The sequence below is a fragment of the Rhamphochromis sp. 'chilingali' genome, assembly GCF_963969265.1.
Source record: "Rhamphochromis sp. 'chilingali' genome assembly, chromosome: 4".
Taxonomy (NCBI): Eukaryota; Metazoa; Chordata; class Actinopteri; order Cichliformes; family Cichlidae; genus Rhamphochromis; species Rhamphochromis sp. 'chilingali'.
The window spans coordinates 18,477,349-18,500,953 of NC_137948.1; the positions used below are offsets into that span (position 1 = coordinate 18,477,349).

The 23,605-nt window shown below is 38.6% G+C and overlaps 3 protein-coding genes across 3 annotated transcripts; 1 reads left to right on the top strand and 2 right to left on the bottom strand.

Moving 5' to 3' along the window:
* Positions 1-612: 612 nt before the first annotated feature.
* Positions 613-12,537, bottom strand: slc34a2a (solute carrier family 34 member 2a; the record flags this gene model as incomplete). The annotated part of the gene is made up of 13 exons (XM_080881116.1): positions 12,359-12,537; positions 11,407-11,470; positions 11,206-11,316; positions 9,966-10,094; positions 9,562-9,705; positions 9,342-9,453; positions 5,022-5,214; positions 4,552-4,647; positions 4,343-4,463; positions 3,388-3,555; positions 3,183-3,299; positions 2,723-2,847; positions 613-1,176 (listed from the first exon to the last, which is right to left on the bottom strand). The coding sequence occupies exons 1-13, from the start codon at positions 12,380-12,382 to the stop codon at positions 613-615; spliced, it is 1,968 nt and encodes a 655-aa protein (XP_080737242.1). The 5' UTR covers positions 12,383-12,537.
* A 3,110-nt stretch (positions 12,538-15,647) lies between these two features.
* On the top strand, positions 15,648-20,054 carry LOC308394885 (OCIA domain-containing protein 1). Its single transcript, XM_080879483.1, has 8 exons — positions 15,648-15,829; positions 16,055-16,139; positions 16,242-16,295; positions 17,275-17,322; positions 17,471-17,600; positions 17,691-17,857; positions 19,101-19,262; positions 19,871-20,054. The coding sequence occupies exons 1-8, from the start codon at positions 15,776-15,778 to the stop codon at positions 19,906-19,908; spliced, it is 738 nt and encodes a 245-aa protein (XP_080735609.1). The 5' UTR covers positions 15,648-15,775; the 3' UTR covers positions 19,909-20,054.
* Positions 20,055-20,189: 135 nt separating this feature from the next.
* On the bottom strand, positions 20,190-22,632 carry rhbdd2 (rhomboid domain containing 2). The gene has a single exon (XM_080879481.1). The coding sequence runs from the start codon at positions 22,303-22,305 to the stop codon at positions 21,289-21,291; it is 1,017 nt and encodes a 338-aa protein (XP_080735607.1). The 5' UTR covers positions 22,306-22,632; the 3' UTR covers positions 20,190-21,288.
* Positions 22,633-23,605: the final 973 nt, after the last annotated feature.

The window sequence follows — 23,605 nt, forward strand, 5'->3', positions numbered from 1 at the left end:
TGTCACCTGACCATAAAATTTGGCATTTGGCTTGTCCACGTGGGCAGCTGAAAATTGTAGATCAGTTGTTTAAGGTGTCGATTTTGGAGCAAGGACTTCTGTCTTGGTCAGCGCCGTCTCAGTCCATGGCAATGTAAAACATGCTTCAATTGTTCAGTTCCTACTGCTGGTTTTCCAGCAGTTTCCAGTTCATGGCAGGCTTGAGCCTTTGTGGTTTCTCAACATGTTCCTGAACAATTCCCTGTCATCTAAGGGGTGAGAGTTGGGGTCTTCTTCGAGAAGTTGGCAAAGTGGTGACAAATAACTTGTACTTACAGAGAATTGTTTGAAATGAAGAATTGAAAAAAGGCGTTTTAATAACATTGTACAACTATCAGCACAACCTAAATGAGTTTATGTATAATTTCGATCATGTGTGGATTAGAGAAAATTCAAAATACATTCAAACTTGCACCCAGTTCTTGCTTTTTAAAGTCCTGTAAGTTGGCTTAATTCCCCCCTGGAAAAACAACAGTTAAAGAAATCATTAGAACTCCAACATCACAGTTACGTTCATGGCCATGACGAGTGCATGTAAACTTCTGACCACAACTGCACTTAAAATATCAAATCTCAAAGCGTGGTCATTTTCAGGATATTTAACTCTATTTTCATCCCATCTTCCGCTTCATTCTCTACACTCATTGCATGATTGTCATATACTGCTGTGTGTGTTGTCTTGTTATTTTCCAATTGTTCTGCTCTGTCTTCTTGGTCGTCGGATGCAGCTTGGCAGCATTTGCAGCAGCAACAGCATTTTGCGATTAAAACCCCAACTGCTTTGTCGCAGGGAGCCAGGGAGTGTGCCCATAGTGGGAGGAAGTCCCAGGATCGCAGGACTGCAGGCAGCCACCCAGGTTTCCGCTTTTGTAGTATGTTGATCACAATGATTATGATCAACATGATGAGTAGAGGAACACCCACGCCCACCAGTACCTTCCAGCCAGCCAGCGACAGGGCGAAAATGAGAAGCGGTAAAACGAAGAAGCAGCAGATGATGTAGACTACAGCAAACCAGCGGTACTTGCCCGTGATGTTGCCCAGACCTTTAGCCAACCGGATAGGGACGCGGGTAAATGGAATGGGATACCACAGAATGATGCCAGAGATGTTGAACAGGAAGTGCACGAGGGCAATCTGAATTGTTAACAAACAACAAGCATCAGTGTAAGTGCAAAGAGGTAGCTTGCTACAAATTCAGAGTAAAAAATGTAATCTTTTACAGGTTGATAATTTCCTGATAAGTTTCTTTTTTATTGAAAATAAATGATTTGGCACGAGATGTCAGAGCCACAAAGATACTGGTCACTTTATTAGGTACACCTTGCTTGGACTTCAATTCTTCCTGACATGGATTCAACAAGATTCAGAGATTTTGGTCTATATTGACGAAAGCATCGTACAACCTCTGCAGATAGGTCAGCTCCACATCCATGATATGAATTTCTCATTCTGCCACATCCTAAAGGTGCTCTATTTGATTGATATCGGGTAACTGAGGAGGCTGGGATGAGTACAGTGAACTCATTGTCACGTTCAAGAAACCAGTTTGACATAGTTTGAGCTTTATGACATGGTGTGTTATCCTGCTGGATGCAGCCAGCAGAAGATGCTCAGTTGGTACTAGGGGGTCAAAATGTGCCAAATATCTCCCACCCCATTTCAACACTACGACCAGCCTTACTCTTTGATGTAAAGCACAATGGAGCCATGTATGTTGTTTACAGCTAATTCTGTCCCAACCATCTGAATGTCGCAGATGGTTGGGACAGTTTCCTGTCCGCTAAGAACAGGAAACTGTAATCTCAGTTTCCTGTTCTTAGCGGACAGGAGGGGCATCTGGTGTGGTCCTCTGCTGCTGTAGCCAATCTGCTTCAAGGTTCGATGTGGTGTGCATTGAGAGTCGTTAATTGGTGGTTATTTAAATTGTACCTATCAGCTTGAAGCAGTATGGCTATTCTCCTCTGACCTATTTTTTATGTAGTTGTTGGGAAAATCCCAGTAGTTTCTCAAATATGCAGACCAGCTCATCTGGCACCAACAAGTCGAGATTACTGAAATCACCCATAATTGAAATGAGCTCATTTTGTTAATCAATTATAAGATTTCTCAGTTTTAACATTTGTTATCTTATCTATGCTTGGAGTTGTGAATAAAATACTGGCTCATGTGATTTGAAAGTCTTTTAGTTTTCATTTTGTTCAAATTTAAAGAACGGCCTTTTCTGGATAGTATTAACAAGTAGTTGATAAGGTGTACCTAATGAAGTGTCCAGTAAGTTTATATTTCCAACAGCTGTTTCCACAACAATTTGTCCCAAATTTTCATGGAGGCACCCAATTTCTCCCTCAAACCACAAATTTAAAGTTCAGCTAAATGTCACAGTTGAATAAAAATTAAATTAGTTGGATAAAATATTATTATTATTAGGGTAAAATTAGTCATTTGGATTTTTGCAGACCTTAATATGTAGGTAACCATAGGAAATATGTTAAATAGCAAATATGACATAATTTCTCATGAGAAGATGTACCTGCAATGATATTTAAATTATTATAAATTAAGAAAATGATTTTTTAGTACAGTATAAAACCTTAGAAAGGCTTGTAGTGGTTCTAAATACAATTACTGACACATTTAATGTTAACCAGGACAGGAGAGTGTTTTTGTGGGAATGACTGACCTGTAGAGCGTCAGCCAGAGTTTCTCCGGGACTAGCCATGGCTGCCAGAATGGCTGTGGTGGTTGTGCCGATATTTGAACCAAGACACAGTGGGTACGCTCTCTCTATACTGATGACACCAATGCCTATTGAATTAAAAACGACATGGTTGGAATACATATTTTCACCATGTGTCTGACAACCATCACTATCTGCTTCACCATGATATTACAGTCATTAGATTTAGGTCCTGGTCATTATGGATAAACAAAAATATCAAGAAAAGAACAATACTCCTTTCAGACAGATTCTGTCCTTTACTGCCTAAAAAGTCACATAAAGAAGACAAACAAGATATAGAAATCTTTAGAAAAAAATATTCAGAAGGAAACAAATATTTTCAATCGTGCATCAATGCTGTTTTTAATAATAAATACATGGAGGTGATAGAAGTAATGGATGAATGCATAATTAACCTCACCAACTAGTGGCGTAATGGCAGAAGTGAACACTGAGCTGCTCTGCACGATGAAGGTCATTCCAGCACCGACTAAAATGGCGATGTAGCCCGTGACCCAACCGAAGGGAAATGGGAAATCTGTGCAGATACAAGAACATTCATGTATTATTCTACACATCACATCCAGTTTTTTTTTACAGAATTTATAGAGTGCAGTGATGCTCACTGGTGTTGAGGACTTTCTTGATGACAACAGCCACCTGTCCCTTCAGCATAGAGTTGAGCAGCTTGACTATGAGGATCAGGCAGGAGCAGAGCACGAGCAGAGAGAGAGCCAGCAGAATCAGACCCACCGCCATATCAGACAGATTCACATCCACAAAGAGGTGTGTACCTGGCAACACACAGAAACACGCACATAATTACAAGAAAGAAATACACAATGTGGACAAAACTACTGGCCTACATGTCTTAACATGTCTTTGAATTCAAGTGTTTCATTCAGCCTCATTGCCACAGGAGTGTAAAAATGTTTATAGGTCTACCATTATAAACATTTGTAAAAGAATGGGCCCACTGAATTTGAGTAAGGTACTGCAATGCAATGCAACAAGTCAGTTTGTAACATTTTTTTTTCCCACGATCAAGTCGAAGTAGTTTTGTTGCAAAGTGGAAGCATTCGGGAAACACAGCAACTCAGCCTTAAAGAGGTAGACCTGATAAACTGAGTGCTGAGGAGCGTGGTGCATAAAAGTCACCGGTGCTCTACTGATGCAATAACTGAACAGCTCATTACCTCTGGCATTAACATCAGCACAAAAACTGTGTGCTGGAAGCTTCATGGCATGAGTCTCCAAGCTGAAGCAGCTCCTGTAGGTATAATGTGTAGGTGTCCCACTACTTTTGTTCATATAATGTTGTAGTAACTTTTGTATGCAATTTACTGATAGACTCACAGTGCTATTAGTAAATTGCACTATTATTATGATGACATCTGATGTATATCTAATGTATATATATGTATATGAGATGCTTAATCTGGGCAGACTACTGTCCCACAAGGACAATGAAAAGTACACAGTTCAATCCAAATGTCTCTACAAGGAGACTGTCTATCATATTGTGATGGAAACATTATTCCTTTATTTACATAATTAAATTAAAGTAAATAGTGGTCTTACATTTCTTTATATTGTATGTCTGAGAAATGTTCTTTAGCGTGAAGGTATAATTGCCATCAACCCAGCACAGAGAAGGAGAGGTACAGTTCTCTGGACCAGGAACTGTGACATTCATTAAGGTCTGAAACAGGGTGGAAAACATATATTCAGCATTTAATTCTTAGTTCTTTGGAGTATATTTGGATATATTTGACATGCTTTGGTCTTACTGTGTTGGTGAAGGTTTGGCACCATCTCTTTATGAGGCTCTTGTTTTTAGCTTCTGGATCGTCGGTGGCAATCCCACTAATCACAGATGCATCCAGCTGAGTCAGAAGGAAAAAGGGAGGGGGAAATAAACTGTGAACTATAAACCATGAGAGATAACAGTCTTATATATGAGCATCTTATCTGTCTGATAATGTTAAGAGTGTGAAAAAAAGCAATAGACTACAGACATTCATGTCAGCATTCATCTTTCAGGAAATGAATCGTGCTACTTAATACTTTGTGTTCTCAATGTCATTTTAGATAGAGGTGAAATTCTGCTGTTATATATAGATGTTATGCATGGCCACTCTTACTGTATCATCCAGGCCTGTCAAGCATGTTTTTTCACCTTATTGATGACCAAAAACTGAATAAGGCAGCTGCATGTTTGTTTGTTATTTGGAAAATTAAGATAATAATGACATCTTACCTCTATGATTGATTCAGTGAGGGGGTCAGTGATCACATTTAACAGATCTGGGGCCTCTCCACTCTGGATTTCGAATGAATCAGTGATGAGCTTGGTGACCACAAACAAGTAACCACTGGCTACCTCCAGAGGCAGCAGCACCAACACTGAGAGCCAGTTAAAGAAGTCGTGCACTGTGGCCCCTGCGAAAGCTCTAAGTGTATAATGAAACACAAAAGCAAGACAACAATGACCTTTGATCTTTTTGATGAAAGCGTGATATCACTGCTTTCCAGGTAAAGAATTCTAGGAAATGTGTACCATTTATCTTTTCTCTGAACCTGAGAGTCATAAAATAAAAATTAATTAACTATTTTGTTTGTTGATTTATTTATTTTTTATTAAATATTACATGGTTAATTTTGTATTTATTTTATTTCCCGGAGGCCTAAGAATCTCAGGTTGAAAAGAAGGCTGTTTGTCAGTTACATAGTAGCAGGTTATTGGAGTTCAAAGAGCTTCAGAGGTAAGATAATAATACAGATAATAAGAGAGTAATAAAACAGACCGATTAATATTCATTTACAGCTAAGTAAACAAGTCAAGAAAAGAACAAAACATCATAAAATGAAATAAAATTCACAGGATTAGTTATCTAAAATTGAATGCAGATAACAGTATCCATAAAAATACAATAAAGTAATTCTGGCGGAAATATGTATAACTTCACAGTAAGTTCATCACACTTTTAATTTATCTATGTTCATCTTTTTAGGACAGATCATCACATCTTGCAAAAGTTTTGCGAGATCTCGCAAAACAAACTCGGGATCTCGCAAAAGTTTTGCGAGATCTCGCAAAACTTTTAGCCGCATTCTTCGGACGCCGGCTCGAAGCCGACGGGGAGGTCGAGGCACGATGTGCCGGGAAAGCGGTGTTCCTCCCGGCTGTAGTGGGTCTCGACCTCCCGTTAGCTCGAAGCTAACGGGAAGAATGCGGCTAAAACTTTTGCGAGATCTCGCAAAAGTTTTGCGAGATCCCGAGTTTGTTTTGCGAGATCCCGAGTTTGTTTTGCGAGATCTCGCAAAACTTTTGCGAGATCCCGAGATAGTTTTGCGAGATCTCGCAAAAGTCTGTCTTAATTTTTTTTCTCCCATGTCCCCTGCGGGGCTCCATAAAAAATAAACAAAACCGCTCAATTACTTTTAGAAATATTAGGAGCATTGATCTATCAGCTCTTTCCCATGGCATTAACAACTTACCTACCATTGATGCCTCAGCTTCCATAGACTATAACACTATAACAATGAACTTATCAACCTCTTAGATACCTTGGCTCCCCAAAAAACTCGGACTGTTTCTTTCTGATACTCATCTGAACTTCGCCAACTTAAAGCTACTGGACGCTGCCTGGAACGTCTATCCAGGAAAACAGGACTTACTATTCACAAAGACATGTATCTCAGTCATATACAACACTATAAAGAAGCTATTCATCATGCTAAATCTGCTTACTACACCTCTGTTATTAAATCCGCTGAAGGAAACACTCGCACTTTGTTTTCTACATTGCATAATATTGTTAAACCCCAGATACCTTTGCCATACATACACACTCTGCCACAGTTTGCAACAAATTTATGGACTTTTTTTACACCAAGATTGAGACTATTCATCAGCAATTGCCCTCGTCCTGTGAAATGGTCAATTGTTCTATCTGCATTTTTTGTCCTTCTCAGCTGTCATCCTCTCTATCCAATTTTGAACTTCCCACAATAACTCAGCTATCTTCCATAATTACTAACTTAAAGTCATCATCATGTAAACTTGATCCACTGCCAACAAATCTTGTTAAACTCTCATTCCCGTCGCTTGCCCCACTGATTGCTAATATCGCACACTCCTCTCTTATATCTGGTTCTGTTCCTTCTTCTCTTAAAACTGCAATAATAACTCCAATACTGAAAAAGAATGGTTCAGATCTCTCCAATCTAAAAAATTTCAGGCCAAGTTCAAATCTCCCTTTCCTAGCAAAAATTCTTGAAAAGATAGTGGCTGCACAGGTTCATCATCATCTCATTGGAAATAACTTGTATGAACAGTTTCAGTCCGGCTTCCGTTCATGTCACAGTACAGAAACAGCCCTAGTAAAAATCACCAATGATCTTTTGCTTGTAGCTGATTCTGGACTTATATCCATTCTCATTCTCCTTGACCTTACAGCAGCTTTTGTCCCACCGCATCCTCCTTCACAGATTAGCATCTATTGGCATCAATGGTACAGTACTCACCTGGTTTACTTCTTATCTCTCTGGCCGCTCACAGTTTGTTCAATTACAGTTCAGTATCTACTCCAGTTAATTCCGGTGTACCCCAAGGCTCTGTCCTGGGTCCTTTACTTTTTTATCATCTATCTCCTACCCCTAGGTAATATTTTTAGGAAGCATAACATCCAGTTTCACTGCTACGCAGATGACACCCAGCTCTACCTATCCTCCAAACCCACAGCTACTCTCCCACCCACATCCATTTCTGACGGTTTAAGTGAAATCAAGGTCTGGTTTACTCACAACTTTCTTAAACTTAATGGCAATAAAACAGAATTAATTTTAATAGGCACCAGATCAAAACAGTTCCAACCAGTCTTTCGTTATCCATTGATAACTCTGTTGTCACACCCTCCCCTCGGGTTAAGAGTCTTGGTGTCATCCTCGATAGCACTCTGTCCTTCACAGCACATATAAATAATATCAGTACCGCCATACTTGTCAATGCTCTTGTCACATCTCGTCTGGATTACTGTAATTCTCTTCTCTATGGTTTACCTCATAAATCCCTCCATAAACTGCAGTTGGTTCAAAATACAGCTGCTCGTATTATTTCCAGAACTAAATCCACTGAACATATAACACCTGTTCTTAAACAGCTCTATTGGCTTCCAATTCACCTCCGTGTCAATTTCAAGATCCTGCTTCTCACTTTCAAAGCGCTTCATAACTTTGCTCCTCCATATCTATCCGATCTTCTCCATACATACTCACCCCTCCGTACACTCCGCTCTTCTTCAGCTTCCCTTCTGTCAGTTCCACCTGCTCGCCTGACTACCATTAGACTCAGAGCCTTTAGTTGTTCTGCCCCGAGACTTTGGAATGCACTTCCACTTGCTCTCCAGACCACACACTGTCTCACCACTTTTCAATCACGTCTCAAGACTCATCTATTTAGAATTGCATACACCTGATCTGTCTGAGTCCATTTTTACCTTGCCCAGTTTTTATATTTGCCTTTATACTTTTATGACTGTTTATGTCTAAATTTTATCTACCATGTTTGCTATATATACATTTTTCTTATCTTTTTTTATGGTATTGTTTACGTGTTACTGTAAGGTGACCTTGAGGGTCTGAAAGGTGCCTATATATAAAATTTATTATTATTATTATTATTATTATTACATGTATTTATCATTGGCATGAATGCCATGGTAATTTTTGGCTTTAATGACTTCATTGAACTGTTCTTCTTTCAGGGTGGAATGATTGTACAGAATACATTTTACTGACTTTAAATGTTAAAAAAAAAATAAAAGCAAGAATTTTTTGATCATGAGAGACTACGGCTGATAATTTCTCTTTGCCAGCAAAGAAGAAGAACTGTAGAGTTCTGGAGGAAGTCCCAAACTGTTACCCGGGATGAGAAGACATTGCTTAAGATATTCTGGAAAAAGCCTGCCATGAACTAGAAACTTCTGAAATACCACATAACGGTCAGTGAAGTGAGTATTATGTCGCCATGGACTGAGACCTTCAACACCACCCCCATATGGTGAAGCAAAGGAGAAGCTAAAGGTCCTACACATTCTCTAACTTCATCTCAAAGCAACAGCTAGATGGTTGAAACTTGGAAACAGTTTGGACGTTCACACATCAAAACTAGTTTTGGAGTGGATAAAGTATATATTTGATCCTGCGTATATAGTTTTGACCATGTGTAGATTACAGAAAATTCAAATTTATGCACTCAATCCTTTTTTTAAGTCAGTAAAGATGTATTCTGTACAATAAGTTCACTCTGGAAAAAGAGCAGTTAAAAGAAAACATGGAAATCCCCGAATAACCATACATCGATGCCCATGATGAGTGCATGTAAACGTCTGAACAGAGCTATAATTCATCAGGGTGTTCCTCTAGATACCGTGGGAGAATGCCCACAAGATTCGCAAGGTATATATTTCTGTATATTACTACAATATAATGAAGAACACACACATATTTTCTCCTGGGTTACTTTTTTCTGTTTAGCAGAAGGAAAGGAAGCTTCCATGATGCACAAATTCATTACCTCCGAAAAGTGTTGCGTTCACCAGCCTGCGTCATGGCGACTAGAGTGTTTGTGACCGAGGTGCCGATGTTGGTGCCCATGATGATAGGAACGGCTACCTGAACTGTTAACACTGTGGAGACACAAAGACCTCCTTCAATATCATCCTCACTCATAATGAGTTTTCTATGCATGGATGTGTCTCTGTATGTGCTGGTAGAGGGGAGAAGTTCATACTCACAACCAGACGAGACCATGCTGACAACTATGGAGGAGGAAGTGGATGAGCTCTGGACCAGCAGGGTGACCAGAACACCAATGACTAAACCAGCCAGAGGGTTGGACAAAATTTCGTTGTCCTGAAAGATGTCACCTGCCGTTTTACCTGGACCAGGTGAAAAGTAGAGAGTGAACATTTTCACATTCATACCATATTTTATTTTTGAATATAAAAATATTATATATTATGCTTGGGATTGGTGATCGGGTACATTTTAAACAGTAGTAGAACTGAGTACTGCTAAAGGTGACTTGCACAGTGTCTTAAAAACAAGATGTCTGCTGTGGTAAAAGGACTATAGCTTGCAAGTTTATTGCTCAATATTACATTAACTCACAGCTTCTGATAAGTTTAAGAGTGAGTACCTCCCACAAGCTGGAAAGCTGAGCTCAGGATGTCAAGAGAACAGACGAACATATAGAGGAAACCTAAAAGCAGAATCAGCTTCCCCACTGATATCAGCACTCTGAGGACCTTCCCTTTGGTATCCAGAGCTGAAACAAAGAGAAAGAGACAAAGCAAAATATACAAGATCAACATGTCTGAAATAACTGACTGAAAAAAAGCACTATTACACAAAAATACACCTTACTCCCCCCCCCTTCTTCTTTATTGTAAACTCTATAGTCCAGTGGCGCTGGATTCAAAGAGGAGGGTAACAACTAAGTGAATATAGTAATTCATGTATATTTTTAGTGCTGTCAGCGTTAATCTCGTGGGGCTGCACGGCGTTAATGCGTTAACGACCTAACCACGCTAACACATTGACGCCGTGCAGCCCCACGCAGTAACTCGCTAACGGAGATTTGCCACGTTAATGCGGTTATGGCGTTAACATCATTTTAACAAGACTAGCGCTGACAGCACTAATAATTTTATATACTAGTAGTATTATGTTCTATAATTTTAGAGTTCATCTTAACCTCTATTGCAGTCAAAGCAAATTTACCTAATTTATCTTATCTGAACAGGACGTTTGTTCACTGCTATCACTAACACTACCATTTATTACTGGTACACTGTTCAAGTAATCAGATCAATGTTTGAACTTCTTAAAATGAGGTAATGATGATCCAGAAGCAAACTAGAGTTTGTATTAATGTTTTAAAACATGAAAACCTTTTATGTCTTATTCTTTTAGTTTTATACAGATCAACACTTAAAGCTGTTTTTAAATAAATATTTACAAAATCATCAAACTTACAGACAAACTCGAAATATGAAACAAGTGTTTGCAAAAGCATTTACACCTTTAATAGGACACACTGAATATTAACACACTGAAAATTAATATGGTGTACATGAGGAAAAACTCCTAAACACATAAACTTATGGGGGGGGGGGGTTCACTTTGTTTAAAAATCAAATATAAAAGCTTCTCAGTGACTATTTTAATTATCACTGTAACAAACAGTAACTCTTTAGCTGCAGGACTTTGTGTTTTACTGCAGCTCTTTATGGTGTGATGTACAGGTAATGTTCTTAATCACTAGGCCTGATTTGTAAATGCAATAGTTATTAACAATGTGCTCATCTTATCAGGACTGTCTTATCACAGTCCTTGATGAAACATTGCTTGTACTATTAGAAACAACGAGTCTACACCTGACCACGGGACACCCGCGTCCTTCAGTTCTGGCAGGTCCCATGGATCTGTCTCCTCCGGCTCATCCACGATCAGAGCCGCAGTGGAATGTGCAGGGCTCGCTTTGATTTCTATAAACATGAGAAAAAAGACCATTTTTGTCCTGCTGCACACACACATGTAATTCTGATTAAATCAATCAGTAGCTTTTCCTTACACACCTTTACTTTTATATCCATTTTTCTCATCGTTGTCTTCCTTACATTTGTTTTTTGTAGCCATTTGCTGAAAAAAAATCAGATTCATTTTCACTCATTTAGCTTTAGTCATTCTCAAACTATTCTTTAGCATAAATAATACTTAAATTATATCAACGCTATTGTAATATTTAGATAACACAAAGAAAAAACTCCATATTATACATAAACTGTAAAGTAGCTTGCTGTTATCCCTAAATGCAGCAAGCTTTTACACAGAATGATGCATTGCTATGTAAAATTTCCTCTATTTTTGCTGCAATTTGTTAGAGTGATGATTGCCGTTAACTAACAATGCAGCAAACTAAGCATAGATACAGAAAACCTCATTCAGCTGTATCGGCTCCTCGCTTTTAAACTAATTTTCTCTAGCAGGTATTGGCTTCAGGAATAACACACACACACACACACACATCTTGTCTCATGCCATGTATTGATACATGTATTGATCTTTGTGTCACATTTGTCTAAGCTGTGCCCTGTTTTCTATCATTACTTGTTCATAAGAGGATTACTGCACAGCTAATATTGAACGTCAGTTTTAGTTTTCACATGCTGGGCTTCAGTGGACCACATCCAATCATTTTCAGACTTAATTTCAGTGTTTTCTGTTCTGAATTCCAGCTCAGTAACAATAAACGTGTTTTTTTTCCACATGAATTAAGAGCCACATGCATACACAGCAGTATGTATGTTAAAACATATTTTAAGAATTTATAAATAAATATAATTTAAAAATCTCCACACATCCTCGTGTTACCATACAAATGTTGCAGTTCATGAACTCTTGACCCATACTGATTCTCCCAATCCATCATATAATTTTATTAACTTAAATACTCCAGTTTTGCATTCAGTTTTCAGTTAACAGCAGCAAAAATAATTAGAAGATTGACTGAGACATGTCTGTCCTCACCTGTGGCGGGTGTAGTGTGTCCATCCTTCCCGTGCACTTTTTACTTCAGCCTCCGGTTTAAAAATGCTGCCTTTGTGCAGATAAAAAAATGTGATGTGCAGTGTTCACATCACTGGGAACACTTCCGTCACGATGATAAGATAAACACACCTTCCAAACTTTGATTATTCTTACCTGACTCGGCTTTAATCTTGTTGTCAGTGGTGTTGCAATCCAACTCACATTGTACCTGATAAGTCTCAGGCTGGTGGCGTCAGCTTTCAACTGCACCTCCACACCTGCTGCTAAACTTACCCTACCGATGTACTTTGTACATTTTGCACGCAAAACTCATAATCAGTTCTGTTTGCGTGTCCCGTTTGGAAATATGATCATCCATTTAAAACATGAACTCTTAAAGCAAAAACTCTGTGCTTAATTTAGCTGTTAAAAAAAATAATTCTTCGTTGCATGTCTCATGCACAGCTCTCAGAGTGAGGATATCTCCAGCTGGTGGACCCTGAGATTAACATGGGAAAGAGGTGACAGACACAATGGATGCCCTGACAAAGATTTATTTATACCACACAGGGCAGTGGGGTGTGATCATTGACTGTATTGGGGATGGGGTGGGTCTATAATGTCATACAAGTCCAACTTGAGTGTATTTTTGGAGCATTTTTGGATAGAAATTATTGATTTTCCTAATCCAGCTACCCATTGGTCAATATTTCAAACTGCCAGTGAATTAAGTTTAGCTCCATAAAACTCTTCATAACAAACAAAAAAAGTCAATCTGCGCCAGAGTGATGCACTGAATCTCCATGGTAGCTGCGCCAGCATGGGAACCCAGAATCCACTGCTCTAGTGCACAACAAGCCCCTGTGGGACATTTCCATGTATCCTTCCCATCTGACCAAATGCTCTGTTGCTAATTTATTAGGTTCAGCTTGTCAATGTGGATGTACATGAAATAAATATGAACTCATAATTTTCCATTTTAAAGAAGTGCTAATTTGATTTTTTTGAAGCACTTTCAACAAATACTGAACACCTTAACTTTCATAAAGGAATTCTGTGTAAGAGGACTGCTTTAGTAGACATAATTGATTTTAGATAGATTAACCAAGCAAATGTGTAACTGTTTTTTTTTTGTTTTGTTTTTTTGCTTCTTTTTTTTTGGGGGGGGGGGGGGGGGGGGGTGAAATGGGGGTAGTTAATATGAATCCAAAAAACAAACCAAAGTGCCACAGTTAACTCAGCAAGTAATTTGTACCTATACCACAGCTTAGAGCTACTTGGGTGGCCCAGTTATGTAACAGTGTGGTTAGCTCAAGTAACTCTGCAGTGACCTAATGAAACCGTTGCCAGTATTGATTGTCCCAGAAGCCACGCTGTGCCCCTCTGCAACCCAGTGCACTGAGGTGCCCGTCTGGTTGTCCCAAAAGCCCACAAATTACAACTCCCCAGCTACAGTTCTAATTGGCTGATTATGCCTTAGCATTCCAGTTTGGCCTTACCCCTAAACAGGAGCACCTCCATCGCACACCAACACAGTTAAGGCACATATACCCTTTAGCCTTGCATCTCCTGCCATGCAGTAAAACCAAATGGAAGATAACTAAGGTGACAAAGGATACAACTGACATTGTCTTTTAGTTTTCTTTTACTTTTATTGATTGTGGTCTCTCTTCTGCTGTACTTATTTTGAACATGCTTAGGATAAAAAGATTCACAGGCTTGATCTTCTCCTTAATAGAAGCATTAAAAGACCTTTGATGCATATATGTGCCTCTACATGGCATGTCCTTCTGAAAACCAAGTAAACAATTATGTTTTAGTTGAACTTCTTTTGTGATGTCCCGCCTATTTGGAGATGAAAGAGGCCACCCAAACACATGAGATATCATTGGAAAAGCCAGGATTTTCTCTTTTGAACACAACGGGGCTTATTATGGTAGCTCAAATATGTCCAAAGACATAGAACAAAAACAATTGTCCATTAAAGAGGACATAAATTAATAGGCTGGTTCTCAGGAGGATGTGAGGCAAAGTCTTTTTCAGTTTACAAGTGCAACAGCATCATCTAGGCACTATACCATGATATTACAGCACTGCACAATTTGGCTCTTATCACCCATTTGTGGCCCTGTATATTATTTTTAATGAAAATCAAGTTGCCATTAATGGTTCCTAAACTGATACATCACTAACGAAGTACAGAAAAATTAGTTGTGCAACTCTGGAAAGTATTTTGCTGTCTGTAAAGTCTAAATAATCAGCACAACATGGACAAAATTATAGTAAAATGTAATGTGTTATTCAATTGAAATATTACGTAGCATGCATAATGTATATTATAAAAGTTGCAGTATTGTAAAATGTAATATGATGAGACATATATGATTATGTGACAAACTGTGCAAACATCTTGAGTCACCCCTCATTTTGCTTTCTAGCAGCCAGACTTTCCTGTCATGTTTTTAAAATGTTCTTGAGAAATGCTTCTTCAGTTTTATCAAGGTCTTTTAAAAGACAATGGCTGCTTTTTTGTTTATATTAAATCAAAGTACTTGCACCTGGCTATTTTCACAGGAATGCTTTTTGTTTCTTAAGTCACTTAATACTGACCTATGAATGATTTGTTCATGAAAAGGCTGTGCAATTTAAGAGATGGAACAGTGTTGTGTCTACACATAACAGACAACTTAGCAAAGAACCCTTTTTAAATTGTATCTTCAGCTACTTTATTACTAGTAGTCTGATTACTACTTTATTACTAGTAATCAGACTACTAGTAATAAAGTAGAGTCATAGAGTCTTTAGCCGTCTTTAACCGACTCTATGACAAATGTCCAAGATTACACTATTTGACAGGCAAGAAACTATTGTTCTAATAATTCTCATTAGTATCGGATCTCTTTGGGCGTGTGGCTCTAAAAAAATGTATTCTTCTTACCAGCAAACCAATAGCCACACAATAAGGCAGTTATGATTATGAAAACAATTAAATAGTTTGCATAATATGAAGATGTGAACCGGAAAGTGACAGAAAATAGTTCACCTCCACTAGAGGGAGCGGGTTGACAACATTAGTACCGCTCTAACAGCCTTTTTTTTTCCAAAATAAAAGACCCAGTTGAGAGCGCTTTCTGATGTTTTAAAGTAATACAATTGCAACGATGTTTATTTTTTATTATTTGGAATCATGTTCATGGGAGATTACATTCCAGCAGTAAAACTGAGATTAACAGGCTTTCTTTTCTCCTTTTTTGTTAGCTAAACAAATGCAACTTTCCTTTAACTTCCGGGTTAATGTCAACCAATCTGTAGCAATGACATTGTACCAAACTCTAGACAAGTCAGTACGCCGAGTGGCTTATACTATGTTAGTTCACATGCTTTGAGGTGTCAGGAAGCTTGGACATTATCGTCAGTATGTCGTCCTCCACTACAGGTTTCCCGGGCGAGCGGCAGCACCAACCGGCGCAGGTAAAACATGGAGATAAACACGCACTAATTTAGATGCTAACACGTTAGCTTACGGTAGCTGGCAGTGACTTTGGATGAACTGCACGCGCAGTTTTATGGAGAGGGGTGTGTGCTTTGTTGCCCTCCGTTTTAATTTCAGTAATTTGAAGATGGATACGTTTGCATGGATTTCTATGACTTCTAGCGGCTGTTAACTAACAGTAAGGTGTTTGCGTTAACCTGCAGACGCCGCTGAACATTGACTACATCCCCACAGAAGAAGAGAGGAGAGTGTTGAGAGAGTGCAACCAGGAGAGCTTTTTTTACAGGTGTAAGTTTCCCGTGCACGCCAGCTTGATGGTTTAGGATGTGAAAATGTTGTTTGTTGTGACTCCGTCGTGTTTACACTGACATCATTATGATTTCTCCACAGCGGTGCCCTTCTCTGTGATCAGCATGGCTATTACCCAAGCCCTAGTGGCCAGAGGTAATGTTGTTCATACTGTGGAGCAGGGGTGTCAAACTCATTTTACACAGTGGGCCACATTCAGAGCAGTCCAATCTGGTTTTCAATAGGACAGATCAGTCATACGTATTATAAAGTGTTCCTCTTTCTTTCACTCTGAAGACGTAAGAGAAGTCTTATGAAAACAATTTATAAAGAAAATATGTGGGAGTGAATTGGCGTGTCACTTTGGTCTTAAATGTTTAGAAAGAAATGTAGCTTTGTTTTTTATTTTACAGATAAATTTGATCGAATTTTACCACAAAACATTGATTTCTAAAGAACATAGTGAAAAACTTGAACTTCTGCTAATTAATGGAGTATTAACAATAATTTTAAAAAAAAATCTATAATTATAGATACTTTACTAATTCCACACTGTGGAAATTCCCTTGTTACAAGGGTCAGAAAGAAAAAGTAAATTAGACATTATATTTATACACAAGTATTTTTAGATGGTGTTTTTTCTGTGTCTACATTGTACACTCTGACTGCTGTTGGGATGAAGGACTTGCGATAGTGCTCGTTCCTACACAGTGTCTGTAACAGTCTACTGCTGAAGGACCTGCTCAGGGCATCCACAGTCTCATGCAGGGGGTAAGAGACTGTGGATGTGGACCATGCTAATGTCCATAATGAACATTAGCATGGTTAACATCCTGCTCTCACCCACTTCCTCTATGGAGTCTTGGGGACTGGCAAGGACAGAGCTGTTGATGGGTTGCTGATATTTCTGTTTGTAAGATGGCTCTAAAACTGACAGAAAGCACAGTGAAATGTTGAAATTTATGCTCTCCTTTGTAATTTTCACATTTTCTAAAGCATCCAGAGGGACGAGATCATTCTGGCCCCAGGGCCATGTGTTTAACATCCCTGCTGTACTGGAATCGGCACAATATCAGTTAAATGAACATTGTCACATGTTGATACTCAAGTTGACATGAATGTGTTAAATTTGCAGGGGCTCTGTCTGCATCTCCAAGATTTGGATCTTTACCCAAAGTTGCCTGTAAGTTTATAAGTGTTAAATATGTGGGATACACACATACACACACTTGCCCTGTATTTACTGAGTAGAATAAGAAAAACCTCTCTGTTAAACTCAGTTTGTGTTGTTTTCTCGTTTCTTTTTTTTTTGACTGTGTTTGACCCTACAGTTGCTGGTTTCTGTGGCTACCTGGCTGGAAAACTGTCATATATGAAAACATGTCAGGAAAAATTCAAGAGGCTGGAGAACTCTCCTCTTGGCGAGATTATCAGACAGAAGTCAGGCCTGCCTCCACTGAAGTGAGTATCACATACACTTAATTAAATGCTGGCCTGTTGAGATTAACTGTCAGCAGCATTGCCTTTAGCATTTTGTCCCCTTCTTTACAGATCCCAGGGTCCTCAGTCAGAGTTGGGTGACCCAGACTCTCAGTCTTTTGAACCCATATTCCAGCCTGCAGAAGCCTCGAGCCACACCTACAGCAAAGATTATGGATATGGCTACAGTCCAGACCCACCAGCACAGATGGACAGAGGAGATGACTTTACTGCTCCAGGTATTCCAAACGGGCAATATGTGGGTTATTCACAATTGAGTTCTCCACAGTAGCTCACCAAAAGAAAGTCCTGGGGCCAAAGCTTCCTGTTCTCTTTTTTTGCAAGGAGTTTGCGGCTCCCACTAGCCGTCTTCAGTTAATTTTCCACGAGTGTTAATATTGTATTGATAAAGTGCTCTCTGAATTTTGCTTGCAGCAAGAATAGAAAAGTGCTACCAGTGAAAAGGAAAGACCTTTTCTATCCTTTTCACTTGTTACAGTTAGGTGGTCATCAAAGTCCAGCATTTACTAGTTTTTCTTGTTCGGCATACATCTGAAATTACTTTTTTTTTTTTAAACAAAACAAAACAAGAGTTGGTTGCACAAATTTGAATTTACTTTGGATGTTCTCTAATCCACACAGGCTCAAAAATAGATACACATATCTCCCTTGATATTTTGTTATATGTCCCTTAGCAAGTTGCACCTTAGCCATATGCTTCTGGTAGTCATCAACAAGCTTCTGGCATAGTGCTGGCTGGATTTCTTGGTTAATTTAAATCTGTTGATTTTGTGGTACAGGTCTGACTTTTTGAGCATACTCCAAAATTTTTTAATAGACTTTAAGGTCTAAGCTTTCTGAAGGCAACTCCAGCTTAATGGCAACCTGCTTTATCTATTGCAAAGTCAGTTTTAAAGTACTGAGATCATTGTCCTGTTGGAACACTCAGTTGTGTCCAAGTTTCAATCGTTCGTCTGCTGATTTTAGGTGAATTTGAAGAATTAGGAAGTAGCTGCGTCCAGATGAACAAAATCAACTTTTTTGAGATTTCAGATTTCCTTACGTGGATTATTGAGCATGCATTAAGACGTGGCCCTTCTTCATTATTCTTTCCACTTTGTATAATGTACCACTGGCACCAAAACAGCTGCAGATCATAAACTACCACCCCCATGCTTGATGATACAGTGTTCTTGGGTTTAAAAGTCTCCCCTTCACACCTCCAAACATACCTCTTTGCAAAATACTATTTTTAATCCTCTCATTCTAAAAAGTAATCAGTGTATAAAGCATCAAACTACTTTTTTGCAAATGTTATATTGTAACTTGTATTCTTACTGAGATTAAACATGTAAGTTGCAAAAGGTGTCCACTGAATTCACAGACTGAGTTAATTTAATCATCCAAACATTTCAACAAAACTTTCCAGTAGAAATGAACTTTTTTTTTTTTAAATCCCATCTTTTGCCCTGTAAATTTCAGTCCAGTCATATGTGGAAGAGGAGGAGCCCAAGAGGAAGTCTATCCTCTATGAGGACCTGAGGCTCAAAAACAGAGAGAACTATGAGGTCACACTCACTCAGAAAGCTGACGCATTGCTCAAAACACCACCTGCAAAAGAGCCAGAAAGACCCAAGAAAGATGGTAGGTGGTTACTGCTAAGGCATATATAGAACTTGATATATACTTTTTTTTTTTTCCTTCCTTGGCCAAACTAGATGGAAGATAACCAACATTATAGAACTGTATATTTGTGTCTCTAAAGTGGTGTCTTACAGAGGTTCAAAGTTAGCTGTTAAAGGAGTTGCTTCATAGTCTATAATTCTGACAATGTCTGTAAGTTAGCATTAAATGACACAATAATTAAATTATAGCAACAGCTGAGAGAAAAAAAAATCTTATAGAATTCAAGGAAGTAAAATGTACAAAACCAAATGTCTGGAAGTCCATCAAAGAAGAAAACCTTATTTAGTCGTGGCAGCAGAATCCTATTCCTGTGATGCGCCTGCATCTATATCGTGAACAAGCAGAGGAGCAACTGGCATGGAAACAAATAGTAGGGAGGGAGAAATTTGACCTCATTACTGCCTTTTATTATAATTCAAGATGCAGTGTGGATTGCACCTTACAGGAGGACTAGGATAATTTCCTTAAAAAATGGTGGTGGATAGATAGAGGTCGATTTGCAAGTACAGCCTGTCTTTTAAGTAATTTGTAAAATAATTTGCATTTCTCCTTCTGTCTCTGTACAGTGAAGAAGAACATCTATGGAGACGCTTGGGAGGAATGAGTCCTTTGGTGAAAATAAGATGTGATCAGTATTCGAGTGTCACTTATTGTACAGGACACGGGCTTTTCAGTGGTCACTTTTCATGATGTACAAGATTATGATAATTTTGTCTTTTAAGTATTAATAAAACCAAACAGTTTCAGGTCTTGGTGCTCTGTGTTTTCACACTAATGTGACTTTATCAAAAAATTTTCTATTAACTAGGATAAAGGCAAAGGTTCAAAACAAAAAACCCTGGAGGTGCATTTGACTTGTTTGAACTTGCATCCAGAGTTTAAGACGCTTTCCTAACCTGCAGTTGTTACAATGATTTAAGCACTGTTGTAATTGCATCATGTTTAATACCATGGTGCAAGTACAACAGGGAGTTTAATAGTGAAAGAGAAACTTCTGTTTTACTCATCACAGAGGCCTTTAATTTAGGCATAAATATGACAATTTAACTTGCAGAGAAATGGACCAAAACCACCAAGGAAACCACTCTCTAAACCTAATCAGTGAAATTTGTTTGGACTGTTTGTCTAGATGCAACACAGAAAGTGGAGTACATCCTGCTGACACCAAATTCAGATAATCAGACAAAAAAAGAAAAATAGAAAGATACAGTGCTTAGCAATTTTACTAGATCACCAACTAGCGTAAGGATTACGCAGCAGCTCCCATAAATTAATAGCACTGGCATAAAAATCATATTTGGTGTTATTTGGTTATTCCACCAGTATGTGCAAACACTTTTAATCAAAATATATTTAATGCTAAAATATAGTTATCCATGAATTTTCAGATGTACTTTTACAAAAACTGGTAAAGCACATTATTGCTTTCTTGATGCCAAGTTGCAATTATTTACATGCATTTCTTACCAGGAACATAAATAGTTGAATTTGGTGGTCTAATAAAATAAGTTTTTTAATACTACCATAAAAAGATTGGAATATTTTAAGAAATACTGGGAAAACATGACTGCTCCAACAACACTGCACACTGGTTATTAGTTATACTTGATTGTCATTTTTCTTATGGGTTGACCATGCAGTTAATACAGCCCTATTAGGGTCTGTATTAACTGCATGGTCTGTATTGTTACTTCTGTGCATCAATTCTGGTTTCCAATTTGTAAGAAAGAGATTAGAAGGTTTTTATTTAATTTTTAATTAGTAGGAATAAAAATATAGAAAATTGGAATTTTTAAAAATGACAAGTCACCAGAAATATTTGAACTTTCAAAAAAAAAAAAACTACAATTAATTATACAAGCAGGCAGAAACAATCAGTGCTGAGATGCTGCAGGATCTTATAGATGATAAAAACTGAGTAGCTTTTATATAGGATAAGCCTTCATAAGTGGATCCTTGCCAAGGCAAACTCATCTGAAAATATCTACTCTTGTAACAGTGATCCTCCGCTCTTATGGCCATGGCTATGACCATGGCTATGACCATGACTGTGACCGTGGCCATGGCTGTGACTGTGGTTGCAGCTGTGGTCGAAACTCTGTGGTGAAAAGTGTCCAGAGCTGTGTCCTGCAACATGTCCATGAAGACTAAGAGGTGGTGTGGGACTCGCCTGGTGTGGCCAGCCTTCATAAGTCATGGCAGCAGTGTTGGCAGTGGGTAATGGAGCATAAGCTTGCACTGGGTAAGACCCAGGTGTGGGATTGATCTGTGGAAGCAAGGTCTTCTTCCTGTCCTCGGAGGAAGCTGGGATGAACATATCACCGCTGACGGTCCTGAACAGCCTGAAAGGCAACAACTTCTCCAGAACTCCAGCCTTTGCCTCAGACATGTCCAGAAAAGAGACCCATCCTTTACCGTACATCACCCCAACCAGGATGGCAATCACATTACAGGGCAGCACACAGTGAGGGACCAGAGCAGTGGTGATGACAAGGAACACCCAAGGAAGGGCCATAGTGGGAAAACTCACTCCACATAGAAAGGCTTTAGTCATCTTTGTGTGCATGGTAGTTATAGCCACAGAGGCAAGAGTGACGGGAACCAACCCCTCAGTGTGACCCTGGAAGCCGTCCTCCTGCAGGAGATCCATGAAGCTGTAAAACAAGCCTATGATCGAGGACAGCAGGAGGAACAGAAAGAGGAAACGGACCGTCCCCACACCTTTCTCCAAGCTCCCGCTGAGAAACACCAAAGTTGTGATGTTCAGAAGAAGCTGAGCAAAGGTTCGGTGGTAAAAGGGAAACATCAGGATGCAGTATAGGTGTCCGTTTTGAAAAACACTTGCGCCGATGCTGAAGATGCCTTGTTTTAAGCTCAAACATGTTTGGATTGCAAATAAAACACACGATATGATGCTCACTGTGACAATCCCGCTGGTGAAAGCTGGAACAATATCTTTGATAATTTTGCAGATCATCTTAATATGCTCAGTGAGAGCCATTTTATCATCCAACTCAGGATATCCACGATTAATGAGCTAAATAGAAGTTGAGCAAGACTTGCCGAACTGCTTCATCGATGTCTTCACTTCCTAAAGAGGAAGAAGTGCCATTTCCGGGATGTTTCGAGCCGAAGGCTTCTGTGACTTTCTCAGGATGTTTCCTTTTTGATGGATAGAAATGGCGTGCAGTCTGTGATGCAATATATCGATAAAAAGCACACCAAATTAACTTACTGTACAAACATCTAGCTAGGTATGAATCAGGGCGGCTAGCATGGGTAATAAGAAAACTTCTCGGTAAAACTTTCAAAATAAGTTTCCCTCTAATTTATTTTAGTAAAAACATGTATGTTCTAAGATTTAACCAACGACATTCAAGTCATATTTTGAAAAAGACTTTGCTCAGCTTCCGGTTTTAACTGCCCATCCTCTAGCTATCATTCACACCTCTGCGCCTTCTGCTCAAAGTGAAGAGATGCACTTTTTTCTTTACCACAAGTATTTGTACAAGTTTAAGATACTTGAATAATCTTCATATAACAACATGCAAGACTCCTAAATAGTTGGGAGATTGAGTATGCATCAAGACACCATATTAGACTGTGAAACACCGACTGAAAAGCTCAATAGTTTATAAAGGTTTTTAAAATGACATAAAACTGCCAGTGATTACATGCTACAGTCAATAATTATGAAAACTATAAATAATAATAACTCAGCTCAAAGAGCATGAAGGAAACTTAATGCAATACTTCAGTTCTCCCTTTGTTTTACTGAGCAAATGAGACAAATATTTTTTGCCATTTGAACCTCTCACACGCATCAGTGCGTCAAATTGTGATAACTCTGATTTTTTAAATAAAATGTGCTGTGGAATATCAGTATCACTAGACAGCAGTAAATGTCATTCCACAGATAGATGCCTTCAGAAACATCTATCTGTGGAATGACCTGGGATTTTTACAGATATCCATCTTCCTGGGTTAGTACATTGCAGAGAGCTGTAATTGAATACTTGTTTACAAATATTTCTCGAATTAGTTTTACATATTTTATATATTGTTATTTCATATAGTGGCCTTCGTTGTTTAACTGTGAATTGTGCTGTTCTTGGTGTTTTTCTGTACATCTGTCCATTCCTCAATTACACCTCTATGAAAAGTGCATCCAAACAAAATGGATTGCTATCATATTTTATTTTATTTTATTTAACAAACAGTACATATAAGAATTACACGCGACACCAAAGCCTTGTTTTGTGAATCGGCTTGTTAAAAAAAAAGTCTGAAAAGAAGTCTGT